Raw genomic sequence first — 20021 nt, 5'->3', positions numbered from 1 at the left:
AATTGCCTAAGGTCCACTGAGGGGCCGGGAAAGGCCTTCAAAACAACAATATCCAGCATTGTTCTAATGAAGGATAGTCTCTATGTTGATTGGAGGCAGGATTTGGATAGATTGATGGCATACCCCAGGTTGAACAGCAGTGACAGTAAGCTTTGCAAGTGGGCAGATACTAGTTGTGTTGAAGTATACATGAATTACTGACCTGTGAAGTCCTGGCATTTGGTAAAAGCAGAGGGTCTGATATAAGACCAAAAAGAAGGCCCAGCACAAATCTAAGGTGTTTCCTGAAGGACCTTTACATGAAAGTGTGTTTCATGCAAGTCCAAGAACGCAATCCAGTCCTTATTGTCCAATACCAAGGACAACATCATCATTTTGAATTTCTCCTTCCTAGAGGAATAAGTTTAACTCTGTTGATCAGAATCAGACATTAGCCTTCACCTTTCAGAGGGACCATGAAGTAATGAGAATCACACCTTTGTCCCCATTCTGCTTCAGTCACTATTCCGATCATACAAACAGTACTAGTAAAGCTGGTCATCTTTGCAAGCTCAAATTACAGGCAGTTCTTGTTCCCAAACCACTGCTATACTTCTTCATGAAGCCCTAACCCTGGGCTGCTTTAGACTCACCTTAAAAATAATAAAAAGTTCTTGAAATGCTTAGTCTATAAAGCAACATCACAAAAACTTTCCAATTATCTAGGTATACTGCATAAGTCAGGGTCACGGAACAGGTCCTACACAACGTGTCTGTTGTAAAATAAATTATTAAACAGTCCTCATCTATTCAGAAGAATGTAATTTCTCAAAGTTCTTATTTGGAATGTTCTACTGACAGTCCCTTAACATCTATCCAGAGAGATGTGTGGACTGCAAAGGGTCAGAATAGTCCCTAAACTGTTAGATCACACAGCCTGAGAAAGTGCTGGTCTGGAGTCAGACAGTTCATGTCTTGTCCTACTAGCATGCTCTACAATCTGAAATCCTCAGGCAATTCTTGCAAAGTCATAACATTATACTGGCAATGCAAGAACAATCCAGGCACCCAGATCTCCAAATAGTTCTTAAACGTTGTATCCACACTGGGAATCTCATAACCAGACAGTTAAAAACAGGATCTTCAGGTGGTCTGAAGAAGATCTTGATTGCCAGTCCACAGGTTTGTGGTCCCTTCCACACTTACTGTACTGACAGTCCTATCTAAACCATATAAGATTACATGCTTTGGGGCTATAGACAAAACCTAGGTCGACTGATCAAGGACCTGCCTTCATAAACCCCAAGGATGCAGTGTTACTATAAGGTCATCTACTGAGGTTCTATATGCTACTTCAGTAGAGATGGAGCGTTCAAAAAAGTACATTTGAAGAGTTTACTGTGCGATAATGGAGAGTGTTCTGTGCTAAATTTATCGTACATGAATATACAAAGTGAATACCAGACATTGCGAATTTTTATATATTTTCAGAATTTTCTGTGTGGAAAATGTTCACTGGTATGCTGATGAGCTTCACCTTTACAAACTGAAGCATCCACTTTTTTTCTGAACTGCCTTTAACAAATAAGAACTGAACTTCGAAATGTAAATCATTTAACAATGATCTGATGTCACTTGCGTGCACAGGAGACATTTTTATGTATACATAATAAAGGATGCACTAAACCTCAATTCCCTGAAAAGGCCTTTAAAAATATATTTTATTTTTATTTTTGGCAGTTGGAAAATGGTGAGAGCACAAACTTATTATGTCCCGTTGATAAAGGTAATAACTGCATGTAGTTGGAAATCACTTTAACAAAGGCAGAAATTCAAGTGTGATTGGTCTCAATTGCATTGTGAAGAGTCGCAGCAATTATGTAAACTTATTACTTACCAATCTTTGTGAAGTAGGTCAATTCATCTATCAAAACACAAAAAGAGAAATTATATTTCCCATAATATGACCATGGGGTACATTAAATAACCAAAGAAACCACCCAAAGCAAGACAATTATTCCAGTTGCCATTAGAAATGTAAAAAATGCAAGCAAGCAGAATGATGGTGGATGGTAACTTTTTACACACTTTAGGTACAATCAGATTAACATGTATGATCTTAAAAACTATATATGACAGACCATCTATCCACAAAATAAGAATTAGCAAATCTACATAAGTAATATAAATATCATCTGTTAGCTCTAATTTTTAATTCCAGACTTACACCTCAATCAGATGTTCATTTGTGCTCAAGACACAAACCGCACATATAAATAACTCTGCAAATAATAATGTGAAATTCTACATAACTGCAATTAATTTAATTCCCACTGCAGGTAGCCTAATGTCTTAAAATTGCAATTGCAAGCATTGTATTAATAAGTGATCTTCACTATTTGCTTTTTTACTGGTTATATTAGAAAATAAAGTAATAAATAAGGTAATTCAAGTGTCCCTCAAAAGTAAACAATACACTTCTGTCCGTGTTTCATTTCTATTGTTAGTGTTTCTCTCTCAATTATCAGATATAATAGGAGTTGTGGAAGCAAATGTCAACTCACACGGCACCATCATGTGTCACATGATATTAGCTCCTTTCACATGGCCACCCAATGAGGAGCCGATATCGCACAGTGGCAGACCATGTACATTGAAAACTCCAGCAGAGAGTTTTTCAAACTCAATTCTGTGTAAGGCTGAGCACAGGTGATGTCCATCATTGTTTTGCAACCTCCCCAGGACAAGAGCGGCTGCCTTTGAAGCCTTGGTTTGTTATTTGTTTAAGGGGGATTAGCGTGGCTCACAGCAGGTACCCGCATAAAGTTCTGCCCCCTCTCATACACCACACCCCCTTAGAAGCAGGTTCATAGCTAGCTCAGTGATGGTCTCAACACCCCACCACACCTACTCTCACAGTGTGTTTTATTTGGAGATTGGCAGGTCTGTGTTAAGAGTGAATAAGAGAGAGACATGGCATTATGATTATGTTAGACATCATTAGTTTTATTGACATTTTCAAATAACTATATACACTATTAAACACACTACTGGAGAAACCACCGGATGTCTCACACAGTCCAGCATATCAAATATATTATTTCTCACTAATATCTTGGAAGGAGATGTAACTGGCCAAGTGCAAGACTTTGTGAACTCTATTAACATTCTATATGACAGACAATAAGAATTTAGAACAAGGAGAGGTATTAAAAGCACAACAGATTCAGAGGACAATATCACCTCCTCCGATGAGGGTAAATAGTAAGACAGCCCAATTGATTTGTATAACAGAAATGTTTTCTAAATGAGCACAATCGAAAGTAAATGGATGCATAATATAGATATAATGGTGTGATCAATAGGCATAACAAAATAGTTGTGGATCGATATGTGTGTGCAATAAAATAATAAATACGAATATGACATTAAAAAAATAAAAGCCACATTTCAGTGCAAATCACGAATAAAAATAACCAAATGAAAAATAAGGTCTTCAGAAACCTTAAGCCAGAAGGCACATACATCTCTGCACTTTATCTTGGAATAAGGGTGCATCAAACGACACTGGGAGATTTTATGATAAGCATTCTAAATAGATGATAATATCATCACTTTTGCTTTCCCTAATGCAGTATTGCCTAACACCTTATTTCCACTGCCGTTGTATATGTATGTGAACAAATGTATAGCTATGGAGATCACCCAAATGTCATATCTTGCCAAATGCACTTTAACAAGTACTATTCAAAGCTATTCTGAGTTAGCTGATCTTAGTTTACAATGTATTTCTACTGGATTACTGTATTAATGTTTTGCGGTATTATCCCTATACAAATGTTTTGCTTTAAAGCTAAGGAAATAAGAAAAAGCCAGGGCTCATACTGTTATTTGCATTTGTATACAAATCTGAGTCTTTATATTTCACATTTCAAAAAGAAATTTTCTCGAAAATATCATTTATGATCAGTTATAAAGAAGTCTATTTTAGTATCCAGTCACTTTGCTATTTTAACATTTTATCGGCCTCTCTGTACAATATATTATAGTTTTTATTAACTGAAATAAACTTACTTTGACATAGTCTGCAGCAACAATAAAATGTAGTTAGCAAATATCTGAACCCTAATATAGGCCTTGCTACTTTGATCTTAGTGAACATAAAGCCAGTTTGCAGCTTTTAATCTCGAGCTGATTCTCCCTTTAGACACAGCTTCAGACAGCTTTAGCAAGTCAACACAATATATGTGAGTATCTGTATCGAGTAATTGTGTAATATGGTCCAATATAGCAATCAAGGAAGGTCTGGAGACCTCATACACCACAAGACCAAACTAAGGGCGTATGGTTTGTAAATGTTACTAGAATCCCCCCTCAGTCTCACTCCATGGAAAAAACGTTAACCTTTCAGAAGCAACAACATCAGCCTTAAACGAGCAATGGCAAATCCATCATGATTGGCTTATAACTGGAAGTACCTCATCAATGATTGAAGAGTTTAAGCACTTAATCACACATCACTCATGCATCCATTCCCTCTTGCAACCATTCATCCACCAAGTGATTCATTCATGTACACACCCACTCGCCCATCTACAATACTTCATATGCACACCATCAATGAGGAGGCACTTTCATTTATAAACCAGGATTATAGGATTTCCCAATGCTTATTTTAAAGGTACTGCACTGAACCACACATTGGTAGTTTTAAGTGGGGGGACTTCGAATCACATACAAACAACAGTTTATTTCATATACTGTCATCGCAAACAATTACATACACGATCATTATGTTTTACATTTATGGTAGTGTCTGCATACAAATGGATGCAGAAAAGCATAACTGTACTTTCACCACCAAGATTGCTTGCAAATTACGATGGATAGGTAAAAATGAAAATAGAAGACAACTACAAGACAATACCTTTTACAATTTGAAACAAAATATGTACTTTTTGGAAAAGAAAATATTTCATGTTATAATAATAATACTAATAATCTTTTCAATGTCCATTACTTTTTGTGGATTGTTCTTTCTTGCTCATTTTGACAGACTTCATTATGTGCCATCCTTATGCACTAATATCTGTTTCTTCAAGTTTTAGTTTAGTCACAGAGTGGAGAACATCATTAACAGATCAGCCACTCACCAAAACGCTGATCGACTACAGAAAATGTATACAATTTCCAAAGTCAAATTGAAGACAAATTCACTTGAACTTGGACACATTCGCCCATTCACCCCCTTAAATACCTTGATCATGAGAGAGACACATTTTGAAAAAATCTTTGGAGACTAATTTTCATAAGAGCTGCAGGCATATCCAATTTCCGATGCAGATCATGATACATGTTTTAATACCCATGTAAATGTTGTTTTTCTTTAATCTCATATTTCATATTTGATACATTTCCTCAAATACAGAATTTACTGAGAAGAGATCATATAAAATAGGGCATTGAATCAACATACATCTCTTTACCTATTACACAACATTTAGGTAGACTAGGAACTACAATCGAGCTCGGATTGCTCTCAAATGAAACTCTTATCTACCATCAGTGATGACAATAATAAGCTCATATCAAAGCAAATGGCACAAAATAGCAGAACATTTTGGAAAACACATGATAATCACCAACACCTAGGTTCTGCCATATTATTCTGGACAAGCTAAGGCTATAAAAGCTGCTTGCGGTTTTAACTACAGACATGAACACTTGGAAATAAACAAGATGAGAAAAGCCATGAACAGACACTTTTGCATATTGATGGCCTAAATGATGCTTCTAGTTCACAGTATTTCATTATCAAACTTCCAAAAAAACATAGTAAAACACTTGTCAAAATCTGATGCCAGGAAATTGAATAATGATTTTACCTTAACTTCATTGAAGCAATAGTGTACTTTGTCAAATCCGCATGAATAAATTAATATAGGAAGCAGAAAAGGCCTGCTTATGAAGATGGTTTGTCTTTGTTCCCCCAAACCTTTTGACTTCACCCCTACTGTTTTTGATGATCCAGTTTATCCTGCCCTAGGTCTCTGTGCATGTTACCACTGCTAACCAGTGCTAAAGGTCATGTGCTCACTCCTTAAAACATGGTAACATTGGCTTATCTCCAATTGACAAATTAAATGTGTTTGTAAGCCCCTGGGAACGTGGTAATTTAAATTGCCATTTCGACCTGACAAAATAAACCTTTTGCCATGCCCAATCCTGCCTTTTTAATAAATATATGTTATCCTTTGGGGAGGCCCTAAATATCCCCATTGGGCATGGTGCAATTTATTAAAATGTAGTATAATTAAATTGAAGTTTTACATGTCCTGGTAGTGAAACACCCTTATATCCAGTTTTCACTACAGCAAGGCCTACCTCTCCCATAGAATAACAGTTGAGTTGCCTTATTACATGTAATAAGCTGCACCTCCCAAATCGGAACTGGTAAGCAGTTCATGTTTGGTGTCTTTGGAATTGCAATTAAAAATCATCTTTTATCATAAAGTCGGATTTTATATTACAGTTTTAAAAATGACAATTTTAGAAAGCTGGCATTTTCCTGGCTTAGTCATTTAGTAGTGTATGCAGCGTGTCTATTTTTTTTAATTAATTTTTTTACTGAAAATAATTATTTCACCTGGTATCACAGCACACCACACAGCAGAATACTTAACAGTGCATTCAAATTATAATTTCTTTTTACATATATTACGTACAATTTAAGCACAATTTACGTAATTTAGGCACAGCATTGCAAATTCAATCAAGTAAGACAGCAAACCGAAAAAAGGGAAAATATAAAAAAAGAAGAAATAGGTCGATGCAGATTATAAACAAGGCAAAAAAAATTACAAATTACAAATACAGGAACGGTTTAACACAATCGGCATATCTTGCACAACAGAACCCCCAGATAAATAGAGATAAACATCCCAACCTCGGTATGCTGTTCAATCCCTTTTTCCACTGCTCGATAGGATTCCAGATTTCCCCCCCTAGTATTCTGCCCCTGCGACCTTTCCTGGCATAGATTGCTGTTTCCAGGTTATAAGCAGCCAACAACCTGGCTAGCCAATGATGAAGAGTTGGGGGTACCTATCTAACCAATACTTGGCTATACATATGCGTAGCACCGCCATAGCCATAAAAAGAAATTCTGCATGCGGGTCCCCAGGTTCTGCATTAACCCCCAGTATGATTAAATCCGCTGCGAGGGTGATCTTGATCCCCAATGAGGTGTCCATACATTTTTCAATCGCCTAAGAAGTGCAAAGAGCTGTGGACATGTTGCAAAAATGTGAATTATGTCCGCCTCACTGGAGTCACAGCGTGGGCAGGTAGTTCCCCCCACTGTGCTATCCTTGCAGGTGTGTAATACAAAGAATATATCGTCTTGTAATGTTGTGCTTGTAGGGGGGCCAAGCACAGTATGGTTCAACCCAAGCCCAGGGACACCGGAAACCCCTCCTGAGTGATGCCTAATTTCTCTGCCCGTTTTGTAGCATATTTCTCAAGGTCGTCTGATTTGGCTTCAATCAGTTCTGCATAAAACCGGCGTATCGTGCAGTCCCCCCTGCCCTCAATATTATCTAGAAGACAATTGTGTCCAAACTCTAAGGGTCCACCGTTTTTGCTATCAATAAAACTCCTGACCTGTAAGTATTTAAAGAAGCTCCTGCTATCTATGCCATACTTAGAATGTAGTTCCGAGAACTGAAGCAATCCGTCAGAGCCCAGGAGATCATCTTCTTTCTGAATACTACACATCCCCCAATCCGACATCACTGAGTCGCTAAATATTTCCACTGGCAGGGAGACATTTGTTAACTTATGAGTGTATCTGTTGAACCTCCCAATGCCGAACTTCTTGGAAAAAGCAGCCCAGATTTCATATGCCGCTTGTAATGTCTTAAACTTTGTGTGCTTATAGTAGCTAAAATCAATGCAGTTTAAAAAGTCGTTCCCTGCTTCACTCCCCAACAGGATAGCATATAGGTTGGTATACCTGGGGCTACTTCCCAGGTCCCCTGCTCTTATCCCTGCTCCACCTATTAACCCCTGCATATATTGGAGGGCCGCCGCCCAGTAGTACATTTTAAAATCTAGGGCCCCCAGCCCCCTCTCTCCATAGGCAGAGTGATATAGCCATAAGCTCTCCTTGTTTTGCCATGGGCCCAGATAAACCTATTCAGTATGTGTTCTATTCTGCAAAACCATTTGGGCTCCAACAACAGCGGTATTGCCCTAAACAGGTAGAGGAATTTCGGCAGTATAAGCATTTTTATTACATTTGTACAGCCCACTAATGTTAGTTGTAAATTATGTAGCCTTTCGAGGTCCCCTTTAACTTTCTTTAATAATGGCTCCATATTCTGCTCTACCAGGCTATTTAAGTCCGATGTCATCCTTATCCCTAAATAGACAGCCAACGGAACCACTCTATCCTCATTGCAAGGGGTGGCAAAGTTCTTAACTATCTGAGTTTTAGCCCTGTTGATCGCGTAACCTGATATTGCCCCAAAACCCCTGGCCTCCAGTTCAATCTCCTTGACTGCCTCAGATGGGGACCACGTAATGATGGCGACGTCGTCTGCATACGCAAGAGTTTTATACTCTTTTCCGTGCATAAGGATGGGTGGGATCTTATAATTGTATTCTAGCCTACGTAGCAGTGGATCCACATATAGGGCAAATAGTAATGGAGAGGAGGGGCACCCCTGCCTGGTCCCCCGCTTAATCTGCAGCAAGTTGGTGAAGCCTCTATTAATTTTTACTCTAGCCGACGGATCTCTATACAGGGCCTGCATCGCCCCTACATACCCTTCTCCTATTCCGCACCACCTCATAGCCTTCCAAAGGTAGTCCCAGGCGACCCTGTCGAAGGCCTTCTCTGCGTCTAACATTATGGCCGCGGCAGGGTCCCCTGAGACCTCGGTTGCATCGAACAGTGTTGTCATCTGTCTTATAAGCTGTGTTGTGCTCCTTCCGGGGATAAAGCCGTGCTGTGTGGGACTGACCAGACTCCCAATCACCTTGCCTAACCTTGTTGCTAGTACTTTAGAAAATATTTTTGCGTCTGCATTCATGAGTGTAATGGGTCTGTAAGAACCCGGATCCAAGGGAATTTTACCCTTTTTTAATATACCTATTATATCAACCTCTCCCCCCCCCTCCCCCAGGATTTTGGAGTTGATAAGCCCTGTTGTGCTTGTACCAGTGTGGTGTAAATATCCTTGCTTGGCGATTCTCTAAAAACTTTATAAAATTCGGCCGGGTTCTGATCCGGGCCGGCTTCTTTCCCAGAGGGGAGATTTTCCAGGGCTGTGGCTATTTCCTGTAGCGTTATAGGAAGGTCCAGTGCAGCTTTTTCCTCTTAGAAACAACCGGGTGTGGAATACCTTCAAGGTACTCCTTAATAAGTGTTATATCTGCCATCTGATCTTGATCATAGAGATCTGCCTAAAAACACCTAAAAACCTCCCTTATTTCCAGTGGGTCTGAAGTCACGCCTCCCTTGCCATCCGAGATCTCTTTGATTCCCCCAGCCGCCAATTTCTGCCTTGTCCGGATCGCGAGGATATGCTCTACTTGCTCACTGAGTTCATAGCAGTTTTCCCTTTTGGTTAAATAGTTTGTAGCCGCCTTACTAGAGATACACTTGCAGGCCTCTGCTTTGCTTAACGTGATCCTGAGGAGGATGTCCTCCAGGGGCGCCTTCCTTTCTATAGCTATATTCAGCTCTTCCTCCAGTTCTGTTACTTTTTTAGTAATTCTTTCTACCCTAATCTTATCCTGCTTATTCCTGTGTAGTGTGTAACTTAATGTCTCCCCTCTGATGCCAGCCTTACAGGCGTCCCAGACGATCCCCGGGGGGGTACTACCTCTATTGACCTCCCAAAACGTAGTGAACCATCCGAGCATATGCTTAACGTAGTTCTCGTCTTTCAACAGAGCCCTCTCAAACGTCCAGATATTTTCTTAAGCATCCACTCTCCCCAGCTAAAGCGGAAGTATTAGAGGGTTGAGGTCAGATATAATTCTGGGTTGTTTATCTATCCTTGCCTTAGTGACTAAGGAGTTTGAGATCAAGAAGTAGTCTAATCTAACGGCAATCCTGTGGGGCGCTGAATAAAACGACTGCCAGAAATCACCGGATTCAACGTGCCCATAGGTCCGCTAGTGAATTGTGATATGCCAGATTAAGCAGTGCTTGGCAGGTCCGCCTCTTGCAGCCAGTATAGACTTGCCCGTCCTCGGTGCCTAAACCAGACAGGCCGCTGATGTTAAAATCGCCACAGCAGACTATAGGTTTCTGGCCTAGGGGGAAGCTCAGAGTCCAGAAACTCAAAGATAGCTGGATCATCCTCAGTGGATCCATAAACGGAAACCAATGTGAATGACTCATTCTTGATACAACACTCAAGAAGTACCCACCTCCCCCATAGATCCTTTTAACGATGGTGACTCCCCTTCTGGCTAACATGGCCACCCCACGAGTTTTAGTCCCCTGTTTTGTGAAAGCTAATACTGTAAAGCCCATTTGTTCCAAAAAATAACTTTTAGCCCCTTCAATGTGGGTCTCTTGCATGCATACTATATCCAACCTCATTGTTCTTAGAAGTGCAGCCACTCTCTGCCTTTTATTCCCATCGTTGAGGCCGCAAACATTTATCGAAGCAATTTTAATAACCATTAAAAAATATTGTGTTGCATTCCTGCCACCCTATTGCCAGTTTTATCAAACAAATATATACCAAAACATATCCAGTCTGTACCATGCTGTGCTGTGATGTGATGTACTGTGTGAGCCAACCTTGTACATACCTTTCACCCTCCCCCCCTTGGATCCCTCCCCTCGCCTCCCCCAACCCCTCCTGCCCCCCCCTAAGCCCACCCCCGAACCTTCCCCTCACCCCTTACAGGCAAATAGGTCACACATGACCTATGTGTGGCCGCTTTTGAATTGCAGCTATCGCATCCCTCCCCCCCTAACGCCTGCAGCATGTCTATAGGTCACATTAGAGGGTGTAGCTGATTGCTGTGCTTTGAGTATTCTTTCTAGACAGCCACACACAATAACCTAGATAGGCCATCACTGGCAGGATGGAAGGGTAGAGCCAGGCACAGCCTTATTTCCACTTGAATAGGCTGTGTCCTTCTTCCACACAAAGGACTGTGTACCCCCTATAGTTAGTCTTGGGCCCGGGCATGGAAATAAGGAAGCTTGTGAACTTCAAAGGGAAACCGCTAGAAGATTCTCCCACTTCAAAGAAGGTCCAGGTATAAATATTGGACCTCAGTCACCAACCCGTCAGTACACCTCTGGACCTGTGACTATACTGCTAGGAAGGGTGGCTGTCACTATGCTAGACTGCTGCTCTGAAGGACTGCTGCTCTGCTGACCAGCTGGCTGCTTCCCTCTTGCCTGGGTGAGAACGACTTCACCTGTTGTATAGCATTTTAGGACCCTAGTGTAATTTTCCCGATTCATGCCCTTATATAAAGGGATAGAAATCAACCATACTTAGACATAGCTATGCCGTCCAAATACGGCATGGCTACTTCCACTAGTTCCGAAAATCCACAACGATTTCTTGGAAAACTCTGCATCAACAGTTAGGGACTTCCCCTTGCTTGAATATTGATTTGTCCAAGAACTCATGGAGTTTTTAAAGAACGGAGACTCTTTGATGCCGTTATTATGTCCAACTTTACGTCAAACTCTGCACCTTCAAGGTATAAATATGCAGACACTCGCCCTAGCAAACACACAATAGTTTGGAGCAGTTCGACTATCTACTTGCCCGACGCATCTCGCTACAGCAAGTGCTGAAGGAAGCCGACCCTCCAGAAGACGCTGTCTTTTCTCCTGCCGAGAAATCCAGCTCCAGTATTTCCAAGCTCCCCTTGCCGGGTGTTGGGAAATCGAGTCCTGAGACAGAGAGATACCAGACCTCCTTCATTCTAAACCAAGGTACGGAGCGGATTAGACCTTAAGAGAAAACTTGGATAGATCCTTGGCAAGAGAATACTAAACATGTGCTACACCACACTTACTTCTTCCCTCGTACTAGACTTAGGTTAGGTACATCCAGGTAGGCGTATTTTAGAAGCACCAGTTGAACACTTTTAGTCTTTATTTATTCATAATGTATTTTATGGCTTAGAAACTATTCCATGCTTTTACAGTATTATGTTACAATACTCTTCTTACTGAACGCATTATACTTTACAGCCAGTATTACGATTGTAGCAGTTCATTTCTTCTGCATGAGAAAGAAGACTGTTCAATAAATACTTTTATTGAAAACGCCCGTCTCTCTATTTCTCTGCACCTCTGGTGAAACGAAGCATGCACGATTGAGTAACATATCTATCTATTGTTTCCACGACTCTGAATATCAGTTGAATCCTAGGGAAACAAAGTTGTCATGTTTATGCGGTTGTCAGAAACTAATCCCTTCTTGTGAATACGAGAAAGTTTCTAGTGACCTCTGAGCTAGCTGGCACTCACAATTAAGTCTAATGTATTCAATAGAGACCTAGTAGACATAAGTCCTACGTCAAATCTATAGGATATATTATTCCAATGCGCAGAGCCTATTGGGAATATAGGAACTACACTACATGGCGCCCAACATTTGGTAAGGCACTAATTTAACGCTAGATACTATAGTAACTCAGTCGTGCTTTTCACAGAGACCCCTTTTTCCCGTAAAATACTCCAATAGACATCTGGAGTGGGTAAAAGGATAAAACATCCGCCATAACTAAGTAGGATGAAAAATCCTATGTATTAGTTTTTGGTTTGATTCAACGTTGAAGGATACAGTGTTCCAAAATATTGTGCACCTTATCTTTGTTTCCTTGAAACCTGCTATGCAAAATTTTTATCAAAATGTCGGATACAGACGATGAGAACGGTGGATCCGCAGGAAATAATACTGGACCGGGTTTAGAGATTACAGGTCTCCAACAAGATGACCCGGATGCTATAATCATCCTGGAACACTTAAGGAAAACAATAGCTATAAACCTTATAGAAAATGGCCTATCACCAAGAGGTGGTAGAGTTATATTTGTCATAGAGGCACACAAATATCGGCAGACAGAGGTATTCTATTCATGGATTATCTTTCCACAAGCAAATCCAACAACACTTGTTCCACTTCTATAAGATAAAGGAATATCCAGCGGAATACGTTCCTTTCGAGGACATTGAAATTCCATTAACTTACCAAGAGCATCAGCTCTGGTTTAAAGGCGCCCTACAACATCAAAATCAAATCACTAGGCTCGGTCCATTAGGTAGAGCAGGAGCAACATGGCCGGTACTAGCCAGCTATACACCACATCCTGCCATAGAACGAATGACAGGTCTAGAACTGTTAGCTCAGTTAAAACAATTAATCAAAATACATTGACAATTGGTTCAATATGTCATGCGGACTCTTACAGTCCAACCGACTATTAGAATTCCACAGCAAACCCTTCATCAGGGGAGCACAAATAAAATTACACCACAGACTATTCAATTGGTCATTGGTAAATTACCCTCAAAAAGGGAACAAATTCCATTCTGGTTAGCTGAAAAAATTACTTAGATCGAGGCAGTATTTCCCGATAGTGCACCTCATGAGAAACACAGGATTCTAACAATCTTTTTATCAATTGGGATCGCACCACACCTGGAGGACTGTGACACTAGGGGTACAGTCTTTGCTGCAATCTACACAAAAACACATGGTGTTCCATCCATGGCGGTGATACTAGATGTCCTGAAACAGATTCAAAATGAATACAGGGCAGAGCCTGCTTTAAATCTTGGTATGAAATTACTGAAAGATTTCAAGCAGGTCTCAGCTATAATATTAGCTAATAGTAAAGGTGAAGCAGCATCCGTGGCAATCCGCCAAAAATTAAAAGAACGATGTAACAGAGCAAGCATATGAACTTTCCAGAATAATAGAAACATCCTATGAAGAACTAGGTAGAGATAGTTTGGGAGGGAATGTTGCGTGCTTATCTAGGATCCTGATCGATACTGTGACCTTATGCCCATATTCGGCTATAAATCCATTTATTCCCTATATTGGCATAACTGTTCAAGTGCGATATTCAGAAAGTCATCTCTGGCCTCACACGAACAGAGCCACATTCCAGAATAGTTCTCTGCCACTTCCTTTGCAACCAATTAGTGCAATGACAGAGCAGAAGTCACTATCTGAGATTCCTAGATTAACACTCCGAGTTCTACAACAAGATAAAAACTCAGCAAACTTGGAAATCCCCGCTTGCTGTGTTTTGATTAGTAATGGAACTCTAATGAGCAACTGATAGCTATCACTTCCTAGTGACATCTTTAATTGACGTCTTATGTCCAGCAAACTTACGTCAAACATGGCACCTTTCAGGTATAAATATTACCAACGTTGCCTTAAGCAATTGCTGTTGAAGTGTGGTAAATAAAATTACCGGACTATTTTTCTATACATTAAATGACAATAAGGATAGCTCAATCAAATGAGAGGCAGAGTCCGTGGTATCTGAGTCATACGGGCTTTAATTAAGTGGCTCGAGTCACTGGACATCGGGTTCCATCACCACTAAGGTTCAGGAAGGGATATTCAACATTTTATTAACATCACACATTATATATAGTAAAACCATATAATTGAAATGAATACAGTAGGCGTAACAGGTGAAAAGAGAGAGATAAGAACACATGTGCGTAACAGGAGGCGTGTAAGAAGGCGTACACATAGGCGTGCACTTGACAAGTCAGAGAAAACGTCACAAGTGGGTGGATGCTTAGAGAAAGTTTGCAGGATCAGCAGAAACCTTTGGCACGTATGCGCGCGCAACTGAGCATGACGTGTAACTGGGGAGAGCTGGGGGCTTTGACTTTAGCACTAGTAGAGGAGACTAATGTCTGGGATGTCAGAACGACCTGCACCTATAACATATCTGGTATTTTGTGTTTAGAGGATGTTTTATCTGAAGTAAAAGGTCTCTCGGGCAGAGGCCGTTCATCACTGAATGCTAGTGCGTGCATATGGATCTTCATGCAAAGTACGGGGGCCATGGGCCTACCATGGTAACGGGTGCAGTAAATTACTTGCATGGAGACAGGAAGGCAGGGCCCTTTGCTCTTCAGCCGGGAATATGTTTACCTATTTCACTAGACTAGAATGTGTTTTCGCAGAGGCTGAGCAGATAACTGTAGGCAAAATACCGTCTTGGCAGGCAGGCCAGGCCGAGCCGGGCACCGCTCGTCTGGGCAGGATGTAAGGTAGAGGTCAGGGATGCATACCTAAACTTCAGCTTTCAGAGACAGAAGAGACTCGGAGCCTCAATTAAGGGCCTGGCTCGAATGAGCCAGAAAAACATGGAGAAAACGTGTGCTTTATTCAAAAGTGCACCATGTAAAGACGTTGGCACCATAGGCCTAGAAGCCTAATTAACGTGGTTTTCTTGGAGAACTGTATAACTGACATGTTAACGTTGGACGCAAATGCATATGCGTCTTCCTGGCAGGCACGGAAAAGGAATTACAGGACATACATGGGGCACGTGTGCATGAATGGGGTGCGAGTGGGGGACACATTGGCTACCTAAAAATTTCTATTTCCTCATTCCCCCCTTGGCCCCTACTTCACCCTTTAAGATATGTCTATTCTCATGAGACCATCTGTTCATATAACATCATTTGCTCTTCTTTCTTCATTCGGGAACGGGAACGTGAACTTGGACGGGGAATACAAGCTGTGGCGCACAAGCCACAAATCGCTGGCCCACATTGCAGACAGAGACAACAACTGAATAGAATAAGCAGTATTATTCCTAGGAATGATAACACTTTCCATCCCCAGGCGGATATCACACTCCAGAGCCAACCGGACCAAGTCCAGGTGCCAGGATTCTGGTGTATCAGGTGAGCAATTTCGTGGAGCCTTGTTATGGCTTCATACACGGATGGCGCGTTATTAGGAATAAACACGCAACAACTGGATCCGATCACTCTACAAGCCCCGCCCCTATCGGCCAGGATGACGTCAAGGACAAGGCGATTTTGAAGAACAACAAGTCTCATAGCAGACTGCTCTTCGGTCAGGTTACCTAAAGCAGAAGTAGTCTCGTTCACTACCGCTTCCAAGGTTCTGGTTAATTTGCGTATCAATTTACTGTTTTGGACAGGACCTACAAAGAAAAAGAATCCTTTATTGAAATCTGTATATTGTTCCCACGTTGTCTCAGTCTGATCGACAATTGGGGACTTGATCTCCCTTCTATGTTTTACATGTACAAGACGTGAATTTCGATGATAATCAGGTGGGGCCAGAAAAACAGATGGTAATAGGAACGCAATATAACACGTCCCATCCCAATCAAGGGGCAGATGTACATAAGCTGTCTGACCACAAATAAAATAGGAATGGCGAGAGGCTTTGAAAGTAGACTTTCCTTTATCGCTGAATTCGACCACAGTATTACAATCACTGTGTCCTAGATGTACTGAACCATTCTTTCTAACGCATAATTCGCCTTTCACTGGTAACACTGTTATAAACGGCAAGTCCGAATTAGTCTCGGACTGGACGTTCAGGATCATGAGATTGAGGAAAAAGTTACCTAATTCATATACTTCATTTTCTAGATCGGTCCCTATCCTTTGGGGAAGACCGTCTGCGTCTGGGAAACATGCTTTATTCATGACTGTATTCAGGTTCCCCCATATCCAATTGCCTTGGGAAACTTTGGACTTACTGTCTAAGGAAGACATTAAAGCAAACCATGCTCCGCACGAACCATTATGTGTAAACGGGTAGGGAAAGAGGGGCAGAGCTCCCTTGTTTTTCTGATAAGGTGGGAGTCGGCCACATACCCAGCAATTTGTGGCGTTGCTGGTCTGGTGAGTATGGTGTAACAGACGAATGAAAGTATTATTGCGCATTGCTAATCGATAGGACAGCTCATGAGGGGGCAGGTCGCTGAAAGTGTGCTCTACGGAGTCATTAGAGAAAGCATGTACATGTGAACCAAGAGGAGGAAAGAAAACATGTAGCATCAAGCTTATGCATATAATCGAGATACTCAGAATAAACATAAAAATTAACGTAATGACGCATCTGCTATGCAGGTTTTTGCAATATTTTTCTCTCTTTTCGATTCGCCTATCTCTCTGACTACTTGGGTCTATCTTATACATGTCAGAAACCTGTCTAACCGCTTCACCCGAGGGGGACTTAAACAATTAAACGCTGTCTGACTTACTAGACCTTAGCTTAGCTCTGTACTCCTGTTGCGGAGTTTTTTCTAACAGGGGGAGTTTAGAGTCAGTGTCTGAAACTGGGCAGTCCTTGAAAACAGTCTCTGGACACAGTCCATGAAATCGCTTAATGTGGCTGGAGTGGAGCCACCCTTTTCTTCCTTCAACTTTCACCGCGGTCCTCGTGGTCATCAACACCAGTTTCGGCTGCTTCCACCTGGGCTCCAGAGGGCTTGTGCGATCAAAATTGCGGACGTAAACCAGGTCCCCTGGAACGATTTCATGCGGTTTCACTTGGGTGTTGTCCGGGAAGGCAGCCGCGACCTGTGAACGACAAGATAGAAGTGCAGACATCAAGGAAGCCAGGTAATCTGTCAGCATGTTACTATCGACATCTGTAATTTTACGAGGCATAGGCGTACCCCACATATTGGGAGGTCTGCCGAAGACTACCTCATAGGGAGATAGTCCGGTTCTGGAATGAGCTACCATACGCATGTAAAAGAGGGCAACTGGCAGGGCTACTATCCAATCTACACCTTTTTCTGCACAGACCTTCGCTAATCGTGTTTTCAGAGTCTGATTGTGTCGCTCGACGAGGCCAGCTGCTTCGGGGTGTCGTACACAGTGAAATTTCCACTGGTAACCTAACAGGAGTGATACCTGTTTCATGAGTTCGGACGAGAATGGCTGTCCATTATCTGAGTACACGACACGGGGCAAGCCGTATCGAGGGAAAAATTCACGGACCAACTGTTTGGCAGTGGTCACGGCAGTATAATCTGGGACTGGATATGCTTCTGTCCATCTGGAAAGGGCACATACAACTACAAGGACATATTTGAATCCTCTACTTCGGTCCATCTGGATATAATCCATCTGGAGGACTTCGAAAGGATGGTCAGGAGGATGGAATCCACCTTGTTCCACGGGAATGCCTTTGCCTGGATTGAACTGACAACAGATCATGCAGGTACGCACTTTCTGTTTTGCTGCTGCACGTAAATGCTTGTTGGACCAGAGATTCTGTATGCTGTCTAACATGGCTTTTTCTCCTAAGTGTGCTGGACTATGTGCTGTATTTATGATAACTTGAACCATAGACTCGGGGAGGAACCATGTGGCTCTTCCCTTCGTCATCCAACCCTGATCTGTCTGGATCCCTCCTTGTTCAGTCCATTTCTTGATTTCGTCTGGAGTGGCATGTGTCTGTATATCGAGTACATCTAGAGTGGGATCCTTCACTGTCATACAATGTGTCTGTGATGATACTTCAGTCTTTGTCGGATCAGTCGGTATGTCTGTTTGAGTCTGAGCTGTATGTTTAGCTGTTCGATCTGCTAGGTCGTTACCCTGGGAAATGGTGTCAGTAACTTTCGTATGTGCTTTGCACTTCATGATAGCAATGGATGCAGGTAAGTGTATTGCTTCTAACAGAGCTTGAATGAGGGGACCATGTTGTATCTTGGCGCCGTGAGAAGTTAAAAAACCTCTTTCTTGCCAGAGGATACCGAAGTCGTGAACAACTCCGAATGGGTACTGTGAATCTGTATATATGTTTACTTTCAGGTTCTTGGCTCGGATGCAGGCTTGGGTCAGAGCAATGAGCTCTGCTGCTTGGGCAGACAATGTGTCAATACGATGTGTTTCTATGACTTCAGTTTCAGTGGTCACTGCATATGCGGCCACTAACTCTCCCGTGCTTGTTCTCATACATGAACCATCCACGTAAAGTGTCAGGTCTGGGTCGGGTAATGCAATGTCTGTCAAGTCTTGTCTGGGTTTTGTTACAGTATTGATGACTTCCACACAGTCATGTGGTGTAGGGTCAATTGTGCTCGAGGGTAACAATGTGGCAGGGTTTAGAGTGTTGCAACGTCTGATCTCTATGTGTGGCTGAAACAATGTCAATTCATATCCTGTCAGTCTTGCTATGGTCAGGTGTTGTGTCTGGGTTCGGTTCAGAAGAACTTCCACGGAGTGTGGAACTTGTACTGTCAGGGGATGTCCTAACACTATTGAGTCGCTTTGTCTGATTGCTAGAGCTGTTGCTGCAACTGATTTGAGGCACGCAGGCAGAGCCTGGGCCACTGGATCTAATGTACTAGAAAAATAAGCACAAGGCTTGTGTTTTCCTGCCTGATCTTGTGTGAGGACAGATAATGCTGTGCCATCGAGTTCAGTAACAAAAAGTGTAAAAGGTTTACTGTAACATGGTGTCGCTAAAACAGGTGCTTGACATAGGGCTTTCTTCAATTCGTCAAAAGCTTGTGTATGTTCCTGAGTCCAAGGGAGGACAGTCGAAGTCGCTGCCTCCTGTGTTGTCAACTGTATGAGTGGTTTGGCTAGATATGCATACTGAGGAATCCATTGTCTGCAGTACGAAGTGAGGCCAATGAAGGCCCGTACTTCCTTTTGTGTCTTGGGTTGTGGCAGATGTGCAATTAACTGGATGCGGTCTGGTGTCAACTGTCTACCCCACTTGGACAGCAAGTGTCCAAGGTATACCACTTGCTGGGCACAGAATTGTAGCTTCGAAGGGGACACTTTATGCCCCTTTTCAGCCAAGAAATACAAGACAGTCAGTGACGCGCGCTCGCAGTCACGTTCGGTCCGTGCTGTTATTAACAGGTCATCGACATATTGGAGTAGGGCAGTGTCAGTAGGCATGTGAATACTGTCTAGTTGTCGTTTCAGGGCTTGACTGTAAATACTAGGACTTTCCGTGAACCCTTGAGGTGCACGTGCAAATTTGAAGCTTCGG

At 41.9% G+C, this 20021-nt stretch overlaps 1 protein-coding gene across 1 annotated transcript in view; it reads right to left on the bottom strand.

Moving 5' to 3' along the window:
- The window catches only part of LOC147666124 (mucosa-associated lymphoid tissue lymphoma translocation protein 1-like), a 315600-nt gene that overhangs the window by 192382 nt on the left and 103197 nt on the right, over positions 1-20021 (bottom strand). Inside the window, exon 4 of the mRNA XM_086949286.1 lies at positions 1877-1903. Within this exon, the coding sequence (XP_086805412.1) occupies positions 1877-1903 (27 nt within the window). The remainder of the gene's footprint in view (positions 1-1876; positions 1904-20021) is intronic.

Source organism: Lissotriton vulgaris, unplaced genomic scaffold, assembly GCF_964263255.1.
Source record: "Lissotriton vulgaris unplaced genomic scaffold, aLisVul1.2 SCAFFOLD_1362, whole genome shotgun sequence".
Lineage (NCBI taxonomy): Eukaryota > Metazoa > Chordata > Amphibia > Caudata > Salamandridae > Lissotriton > Lissotriton vulgaris.
This window is presented reverse-complemented; position numbering and strand designations above follow the sequence as displayed.